General features: G+C 41.1%; 1 protein-coding gene across 1 annotated transcript in view; it reads right to left on the reverse strand.

Moving 5' to 3' along the window:
- LOC143926508 (cytochrome P450 4B1-like) overlaps window positions 1-792 on the reverse strand; it is a 103,697-nt gene extending 102,905 nt beyond the window's left edge. Inside the window, exon 1 of the mRNA XM_077450300.1 lies at window positions 766-792. Coding sequence (XP_077306426.1) covers window positions 766-777 — 12 coding nt within the window. The 5' untranslated portion in view covers window positions 778-792. The remainder of the gene's footprint in view (window positions 1-765) is intronic.
- Between the last annotated feature and the right edge of the window lie 9,262 nt (window positions 793-10,054).

Below are 10,054 nucleotides of genomic sequence, written 5' to 3' on the forward strand. Positions count from 1 at the left end.
TCTGTTTTTATACCCACTGATTTAAAACATAATAATTGATGATTTTGTTATGCCATGTACACACGAGCGGAATGTCCGACAGAAAAGGTCAGACGGGAGCTTTTCATCGTATATTTTCCGATCGTGCATATGCCTCATCGGAGTTTGACGGAAATTCTGACGGACCTAGAAATGGAACATGTTCTAAATATTTCTGACGGAACCAATTCCCAACGGGAAAACCGCTCGTCAGTATGCTGTTCCGACTAACTAAAAACGACACATGCTCCGAAGCAAGTACGAGACGGAAGATATTGGCTACTGGCTATTGAACTTACTTTTTCTAGTCCCGTTGTACGTCACCGCGTTCTTGACGGTTGGAATTTGGTGTGATCATGTGTACACAAGACAGTTTCAGTGAAATTCCATCGGAACTCAGTCGGAAAAACCTTCAGAGTTTATTCCGACGGGATAACTCATAGCTCACCTCCATGATATTAGACCACGTTCGCTATTGTGTCATCGGAGCCCTTACTATTGCAGAGGTGGATCAGACCGATTTGTTGGATTTTGCATTATTCATAGTGACAATATTTATTGTTCCACCTTCACATTTACATCCTTAGAAAATTCTTTCCACCAGCTGTATACTTTTGTAAACTTTTTGCTGTGTTTTTATGCATTCTATAACCTAACATAAAGTAATCTACAGATGAGTCAGGAAAAATGATTATGTAATACAAAGGTTAAGGTCGTACAAGTAATCATTTGAGTTGAATGCTTTACCTTTATTTCCATAAACAAAGAATTGGACGGCTGTTAAACTGATGGCATCGGTTGTACTATCCTCAAATCACATGAAAAAAAAAGATATCTGTTATCAGACAGCATTAATGGGACATAGGCTTCCTCAGTGATACAGTGAATCCACAGTAATTATACTGCAGTTTACTGAAGCCAGAAAAGAACGACAGGGATTAAAGTTAGTTATTATGACTATTGGACTTAGCACTTTGCCCCTTGTCCTGTTTTATAGAACTAGTCCATAAGTTTCACCCATGACCTAAATGAACCAATTTAAAAAGATTTTATGGTCCTGTAAATGTCTGTATTATGCCGTGTACACATGATCGGAAATTTGGCCAGCAAAAGACCGATGAGAGCTTTTGGTCGGAAAATGTGATCATGTGTATGCTCCATTGGACTTCTGCTGGTCGAATTTCAGCCAGCAAAAGATTGAGAGCATGTTCTCAATTTTTCGGTCGGAAAAAGTTCCTATTCGAAAATGCGTTTGTGTGTATGCACTTCCAACACGCAAAAACTCATGCATTCTCAGATTTAACTACGAGACGGAAGCTATTGAACTTATTTTCTAGTCCCGTCGTACGCCACCACATTCTTGATGGCCGGAATTTGGTGTGACCATGTGTATGCAAGACAGCTTGAGCGAAATCCCGTCGGAATGCCGTTGAGGAAACCATCGGAACTTTTTCCGGCCAAAATTCCGATCGTGTGTACGCAGTTTTAGATTTATTGTACAATTAAATGTATTCATCCTAATGCACTGTGCTAAAGGCAAAACGTCTACTTGGATCTGCTGAAATTTACAAATAATTCATTAAAAATGCAACCTAATTAATCACTTGACCACTGGAAGGTTTTACCACCTTCATGACCAGGGCATTTTTATGCAATTTTTTTGCAATTCAGCACTGTGTACTTTAACTGGCAACTGCGCAGTCATTCATCACTATACAAATAAAAATGTTTGCTTTTTTTTCACACAAATAGAGATTCCTTTTGGTGGTATTTAATCACTACTGGGTTTTTTGTTTGCTATATAAATGAAAAAAAAAAAAATACTGAAAAAAGTTTTTTTGTTTTTTTTTTGTTTCTGTTATAACACTACAAACATATAATCGTTCATCAAATTTCGCCCAAAAATGTTATCTGCTACATTTCTTTGGTAAAAATAACCCAAATCAATTTATCAAATCAGTGTATATTATTTAGGCTGTGTGAAAGTTATAGTCTACAAACTATAGTACACTGCATCCAGAAAATATTCACAGCGCTTCCATTTTTCCACATTTTGCTGTTACAGCCTTATTCCAAACTGTATCATTATTTTCCTCAAAATTATACAAACAATACCCCATAATGCCAATGTGAAATAAGTTTGTTTGAAATCTTTGCAAAGTTAAAAAAAAACAAAAAAAAACAAAAAAAAAACCAACACACACACACACACACACACACACACTTATGTATCTACAAGTAAAGGGAAAGGGATGGCCGCACACCACAACAGAATTAGAGCCTTTAAAATTCTGTATTGTCACCGTGCCAGACAAAAGACAGGAACACACTGACACATTTCATATGAACAATTCGTGCTTATTCAGAATAGAATAGAATTCCAATCGTGGCACTATTCGGCCCCCATAGCGCCCGAATAGGGCCACAAAATTGACTGTAAAGCACCGCTAAAAATAACGGCGATTTACCGCCAGTGCACCCAGTGCCCCAGTGTGACCATACACACGGTCGGTTTTTTGACGGAAAATGTTCGATGGGAGCTTTTTGTCGTAAATTTTGACCATGTGTTGTCTCTATCAGAATTTCCAACGTACAAAATTTGAGATCTGGATCTCAAATTTTTCCAACAAAATCCGTTGTCTGAAATTCCGATCGTGTGTACACAATTACGACGCACAAAGTTCTACGCATGCTCGGAATCAAGCAGAAGGGCCCCATTGGCTATTGAACTTAAATTTTCTCGGCTTGTCGTACGACACCGCGTTCTTGATGTTCGGAATTTCCGACAACATTATGTGACCATGTGTATGCAAGACAAGTTTGAGCCAACATCCATCGGAAAAAATCCCATGGATTTTGTTGTCGGAATGTCCGATCGCGTGTACGCGGCAGAAGAATATCATTGTTGGAAGAAAGCCATAAGAAGTCCCGTTTGCAATTTGTAAGATGCCAAACACGTGGAAGAAGGTGCTCTGGTCAAATGAGACCAAAATTGAACTTTTTTGGGCTAAAAGCAAAACGCTATGTGTGGCGGCAAACAATATCCCAAACTGCACATCACACCATCCCCACGGGAAACATAGTGGTGGCAGCATCATGTTGTGGGGATGCTTTTCTTCAGCAGGGACATGGAAACGGGATGGAGCCAATTACAGGGCAATCTTAGAAGAAAAACAGTTATAAGTCTGCAAAAGAATTGAGACTGGGGTGGGGGTTCACCTTCCAGCAGGACAACGACCCTAAACGTACAGCCAACGCTACACTGAAATGGTTTAGATCAAAGCATTTTCATGTGTTAGAATGGCCCAGTCAAAGTCCAGAGCCAGACCTAAATCCAATTGAGAATCTGTGGCAAGACTTGAAAATTGCTGTTCACAGACGCTCTCCATCCAATCTGACAGAGCTTGAGATATTTTGCACAGAAGAATGGGCAAACATTTCACTCTCTAGATGTGCAAAGCTGGTAGAGACATCCCCAAAAAGATTTGCAGCTGTAATTGCATTGAAAGGATGTTCTACAAAGTATTGACTGAGGGGGGCTGAATACAAATGCACACCACACTTTTCACATATTTGTACAAAATGTTGAAGGCCATTTATCATTTTTCTTTTACTTCACAATTATGTGCCACTTGTGTTGGTCTATCATATAAAATCCTAATAAAACACATTTATGTTTTTGGTTGTAACATGACAAAATGTGGAAAATGTCAAGAGATTAAGGATGAGCCAAACACCCCCCCCCCCCCCCCCTCGGTTCAGTTCGCACCAGAACCTGCAAACAGACCTAAAATTTGAGTGGACTTTAGAACCCTATTAAAGTCTATTAAAGTCTATGGGACTCGAACGTTCAAAATCAAAAGTGCTAATTTTAAAGGCTAATATGCAAGTTAATGTCCTAAAAAGTGTTTGGGGACCTGGGTCCTGCCCCAGGGGACATGTATCAATGCAAAAAATTTTTTTTTAAAAACAGTCATTTTTTTTCAGGAACAGTGATTTTAATAATGCTTAAAGTGAAACAATAAAAGTGTAATATTCCTTTAAATTTCGTACCTGGGGGGGGGTGTGTATAGTATGCCTGTAAAGGGGTGCATGTTTCCTGTGCTTAGAACTGTCCCTGTGCAAAGTGTATTTTCTGCAGGAAAAAAATTCATTTAAAATCACTCGCGGCTATAATGAATATAGAGAACAGTCATTGAAGGTCATGGATAAAAAAAAAATGCGTAGGGTTCCCCCAAAAATCCATACCAGACCCTTTATCCGAGCATGCAACCTGGCAGGCTGCAGGAAAAGAAAGGGGTGGGGGGAAACGAGAGAGCGCCCCCTCTCCTGAACCGTACCAGGCCACATGCCCTCAACATTGGGAGGATGCTTTGGGGGTCTGACGCAAGGGAAAACCCGGGCTTCCCCAGTGACGTGTGGGTGATCCCGCCCCCTCTGATGTAACGGAAACCTGCATTACATCAGAGGGGGGCGGGGTCACCTGCACATCACTGGGGAAGTCTGGGTTTCACCTTGGGACAGAGGGGGGCGGGGTCAGGTGACGGGTGGCCCCGTCTTCCTCAGCTAAGACCTGTCAGGCTGCTGGGATTCCCGCAGTGTCTCCGGTGGAGATAGGATGTGCTGCGCTGGACATCATCGGGGAGAGATCTCCCATCGCTGGACCCCGGAGAAGAGATCAGCCATCGCAGGATACCAAGAGTGGATTACCACTGCTGGATTTTTTTTTTTTTTTTAATAAAGGACTTATCCCAATGGTGTGTGTGTGTTTAACAATTTTTTACACTTTCTTTGTGAAAAGGTAGGGGTACAATGTACCCATTACCATTTCAAACAGGGGAGGGCGGGATCTGGGGGTCCCCTTGTTAAAGGGAGCTTCCAGATTCTGATAAGCCCCCCACTCGCAGACCCCCACAACCACCGGCCAGGGTTGTGGGGATGAGGCCCTTGTCCCCATCAACATGGGGACAGGGTGCTTTGAGGGGTCACAGACCCCCAAAGCATCCTCCCAATGTTGAGGGCATGTGGCCTGGTACTGTTCAGGGGGGCGCTCTCTCATCCCCCCTGGGTCTGGTATGGATTTTTGGGGGGAACTCCATGCCATTTTTTTAAAATTTTCCATAGAGTTCCCCTTAAAATCCATACCAGACCTGAAGGGTCTTTTTTTAAATTTTTTATATCAATGACTTTTAATGACTCTTCTCTGTATTACGGGGACCCGACAATTCATTATAGCCGTGAGTGCTTTTAAACTTTTTTTCCTGAAGAAATAAAACTTTGTGCAGGGACAGTTCCACGGGAAACATACGCTCCTTTACAGGCATACTATACACACCGCACAGGTACGAAATTTAAAGGAATATTACACTTTTATTGTTTCACTTTAAGCATTATTAAAATCACTTCTCCTGAAAAAACGTCAGTTTTCAAAACTTTTTTTTTCATTGATACATGTCCCCTGAGGCAGGAACCAGGTCCCTGGACACTTTTTATGACAATAACTTGCATATAAGCCTTTTAAATTAGCACGTTAGATTTCTCCCATAGACTTTTACAGGGTGTTCCGTGGCTTTTTGAATTTGCCGCGAACACCCCAAATTGTTCGGCAAACGGGCTGTTTGGTGGACACAGATAATTAAAATAATCAATCCTTTAGCATTACTAAACAAGAAGTTTGGAAAGAAAAAAGAAAAAAAAAAAACACACACACACTGATCATCCTTGAGATGTTTCTACAACTTGATTGGAGTCCACCTGTGGTAAATTCAATTGAATGGACATGATTTGGAAAGCACACACCTGTCTATATAAGGTCCCACAGTTAATAATGTATGCCAGAGCACAAACCAATATATCCAATTCAAAAACTCATTCTGGAGAGTTAACTCAAATAGTGAAATATGAATAAAAAAAAAGAAAACATCACTAGCAGCCTTTATCAAGCAATATACAATACATCCTAATAAAAACATAAAATCTGAAAGTGCTCAGGTGCTTCCGTGAAAAGTGTAACGATGCTCCAAAACTTTTGAATCAGCGAAGCGGCTCCCCCTTTGGTGTCCCCGCTCACCAAAATGATTGGATCCTCAACTTCGCAGTCTGGGATCAAAAAGGCATTGATCCAATGATCTGGGGATATGCTGGATGGTTCCTCAGTAAAATCTTCCAGGTAGACGTTTTAAGACAGGAAGGGTACGCAAGGATGACGCAAATTTCCGTCTCGGTGGAACACACGGCATTCAGCGGCGAACTCAGATGATTTTTTACTGATACCTGTTTTTGCCCAAAATCCTGTAAGTTGTGCACTGAATGCGCTTGATAATTGATGCCAAACATTATTTCACTATGAGTTCTCTCTCTGTTTCCCCATCTATGGAGTGTAGTATATCCTTCCTGTCTTAAAATGTCTCCCTGCAAGATTTTACTGAGGAACCATCCAGCATATCCCCAGATACGATCTCAAACCAGGAATCACTGTAGACATAATATTTCTGGAACGGTGAGAGAGTATTGGTCTTTGCTGTACAGACCAGTTGGTTATACCATGAAATGCTTGTTTATTTTTGACATTTTGCAAGTCTTATGCCCCGTACACATGATCAGACTTTCCGACAACAAAACCGTGAATTTTTGTTCAAAGGTTGTTGGCTCCAACTTGTCTTGCATACACACGGTCACACGAATGTTGGCCAACAATTACGAACGTAGTGACGTACATGATATCTCCATTACAAATGACAGTTTTACAAGACCGAGGGCTTCTGGCTCCTACTTGGTTCCGAGCAGGTGTGGACTTTTGTGTGACGGACTTGTGTATACACGATTGGAAAGTCCGACAACAAAAATTTGTTGGCGGAAAATTTGAGAACCTGCTAGCCAACATTTGTTGTCTGACAACAAACGTACGATGGATCATAAAGACGGTCGGACTTTCCACCAACAAGCTCACATCCAACATTTGTTGTTGGAAAATCCAATCGTGTGTATGGGCCATAATTCTTAAACAGGGGGGTTCTGTTGGCTGGAAATAAAATTTTAAAACAGGTTCACGCTATGAGGATTGTTTTTGTTTCCTTATGTCACAAGCCATTTTTCCAGCGATGAGCCATTAAGTGGAAATCCTATATGTCGGGAGTGATGCACTAACCCTTTATGAGTACAGATAGGGATTAAAGGAAGTGTGGTTGCTGCTTGCCCACCATCCATCTTTACATACAAAGCTGTGTTATTAGATCCATTTGGTGAGCGTTTCATTTGAGGGGAACGGTGTCACGTGGTGCGGTGAAGGCCTGTCATCTCTTCTGACCAGATCCCATCCGAACACTATAGGAATTATAAAATTTTGTTTTTCGTGCCTGTTTTGACTCGCTCTTCACACCTTACCACAATTTTGTGTTTTTCCTATCACTTTCAAGCACTGTTTTAACCTATGAATTTCTGATGGTTGGTTCTCAACAATATTAACCACTTGCTGACTGTTGTCAGCATATATACGTCGGCTGAATGGCACGGCTGGGCAAAGTAATGTACCCGTACGTTACTTTGAATTTCCCTCCGTGCATGCGCACGCGCACCTGGCGCGAGCTCTGCAACCGTGCCAGGGGGTCACTGAGCTGCAGAACGGGAAGATGCCGATGTAAACAGCTTCACCCCGTTCTACCTAGTGACAGGACACTGATCGTCTGCTCCTTGTCATCGCGAGCAGCGATCAGTGTCGTGTCACACACAGCTCATCCCCCAGACAGTTAGAAAAACGCCCCAGGACACACTTAACCCCTCTGCGCCCCCTAGTGGTTAACCCCTTCACTGCCAGTGACATTTTTAAAGTAACCAATGCAGTTTTATAGTATTGATCGCTGTATTAATACCAATGGTCCCAAAAATGTGTCAAAATTGTCTGTGTCTGCAATAATGTCTCATTCACAATAAAAAAAAAAAGAATTAATAAAATCGCTGATCGCCACCATTACTGGTAAAAAAATATAAAAATATTTATAAAAATGCCATAAAACTATCCCCTATTTTGTAGACACTATAACTTTTGCGCAAACCAATCAATAAACACTTATTGCAATTTTTTTACCAAAAATATGTAGAAGAATACATACTAAAATAAGAAATACATTTTTTTAATATATTTTTGGGGGATATTTATTATAGCAAAAAGGCTGTTTTCTCCTGTATGCACAGATCCTCCCCCCCCTGCAATGTCTATCTGGGGAAAGCTAACTAACACATAGGGAATAGCCAACCTGCACATGTTCAGTTGTGGCTTTTATGCTGGAGAGAACAGTTTCTTGCTCTCAGAGTTAGCCAGGTCACATGAAATGGGCATCACACATGTGGGCGTGTCTACGGGCTGCAGGGAAAATCTTCACCCACCTGAACTCTCAAAAAACTGTGCAGTTTATGATGTAACCATGGCACACAGAACAAACAAAAAGGTATAGTGACAACATTTTATTCTAAAAAGATTTATAAGCCGTGGGCACTGAGGGGTGTTGTGGAAAATTTTATATGTATTTTTATATGTATTGTCATAAGAGCCCCCCTGTGTTCATTCTCCCCCAACCCACTCTAAAAGAGCTGACTGGGGCAGACTGACACTGGTTGAGATCCGTTAGGTAGTGGATAACTTCCTGGGATTAACGAATGATAACAAACAATGTAGCGCTATAATGTAAAAAAAATTAAAAAACCTAGACATAAATCACTAAATGATCTGGTAGTGAAATCAAACTATATAGTAGTTTGTGTCCACCATTTTTGGTAAGGGTATTCACCGTTTTCTATAATATTTTCTGGCTGTGAACGGAAGGCTATACATAGTTCATACCAACGAAATATCTGGACTCACGTTTCACATTATTTTGTCATAGTTGGACTTTTTTATGCTCATATTGTTAGTTCACTGTAGCACATTTTCTGTATTCCTTACTAGACTGCACAACATGTGATATGTGTGCTGACCTTTTAAGTTTGATTTCACTACCAGATCATTTAGCGATTTATGTCTAGGTTTTTTACATTTTTTTACATTATAGCGCTACATTGTTTGTTATCATTCGTTATTTTGACTTAGTTTGTTTGTATGTTAGCTGCTGTTTTGTGTTATATCCAAATTTTTTGTCACTTATATAGGGAGCGCAGTGTTTTCCCCCTCTTTTTGATTTGTACACAACTTCCTGGGATTGGAAAGAGGTGTTTTCGGAGTGGGGGTATGTCTGCCAGCGAAAGGGCCCCTGTACATTATACAGAGGATCGTCTAGGGGCATATGCTTGCTCTGCAAGGATTGGTTGTAGGCGGATGAGCGCTCATTGTCTCTGCAGTGTCTGATCACCACATGTGGAGATCGCAGCGTGCATCTGTGGATAACCTTCCATCCACAAGGAGGTGTAGAATAATCCAGGTATACATTGTTCTCTGGAACAATGTATATTAAGAATTTCTATCAACGGAATTGTAGTCATCGTTCATTGGTTTTGTATGGTTCGCATCATTGAAAGCATTTAGTCAGTTTGCGTCACTGACTATTTGAATGTATACATGTCTGTGATTGATTCTATTGACTGTCTGTGAAGACACCACTTTCTTCTGTATTGTATTGCTTTGTATTGTCCTTATATGGTCGTTCACATCCTATGTTGCTGCTGTGAGGTCACAAGCTTTGTAGGAGGTGTTTAGCTGTCGGAGGCAAACCCTCCAGGGCGTGGCTTCCTGTTGAAATGTAAATAAAAGATTTGTTCAGCTCAGAGTGGTCACACATGCTGGCCGATTGGAGAATGTAAGAATGCTGGTGATGTCTCTTTAATGGGGAACCAGAGGGGCCTAGTGGAGAAGCAGCCAGCCAGGCTGAGATGAGGATGTAGGAATGCGGGTGATGTCTGAATACTTGGATGAGTGGGTTGGAAGGTAAGCTAAAGTATTATATCATTAAGATGGAAATGTTATTATTATGGGAAACGGGAGATTTGGCTGTGTGCTCTGCATACGGCCAAAATTTCCAGGACAGGGGAGACGTGGGGGTGGCAGATG

The sequence above is a fragment of the Lithobates pipiens genome, unplaced genomic scaffold, assembly GCF_037356315.1.
Source record: "Lithobates pipiens isolate NorthernLeopardFrog02 unplaced genomic scaffold, aLitPip1_a1.2 Scaffold_23, whole genome shotgun sequence".
Lineage (NCBI taxonomy): Eukaryota > Metazoa > Chordata > Amphibia > Anura > Ranidae > Lithobates > Lithobates pipiens.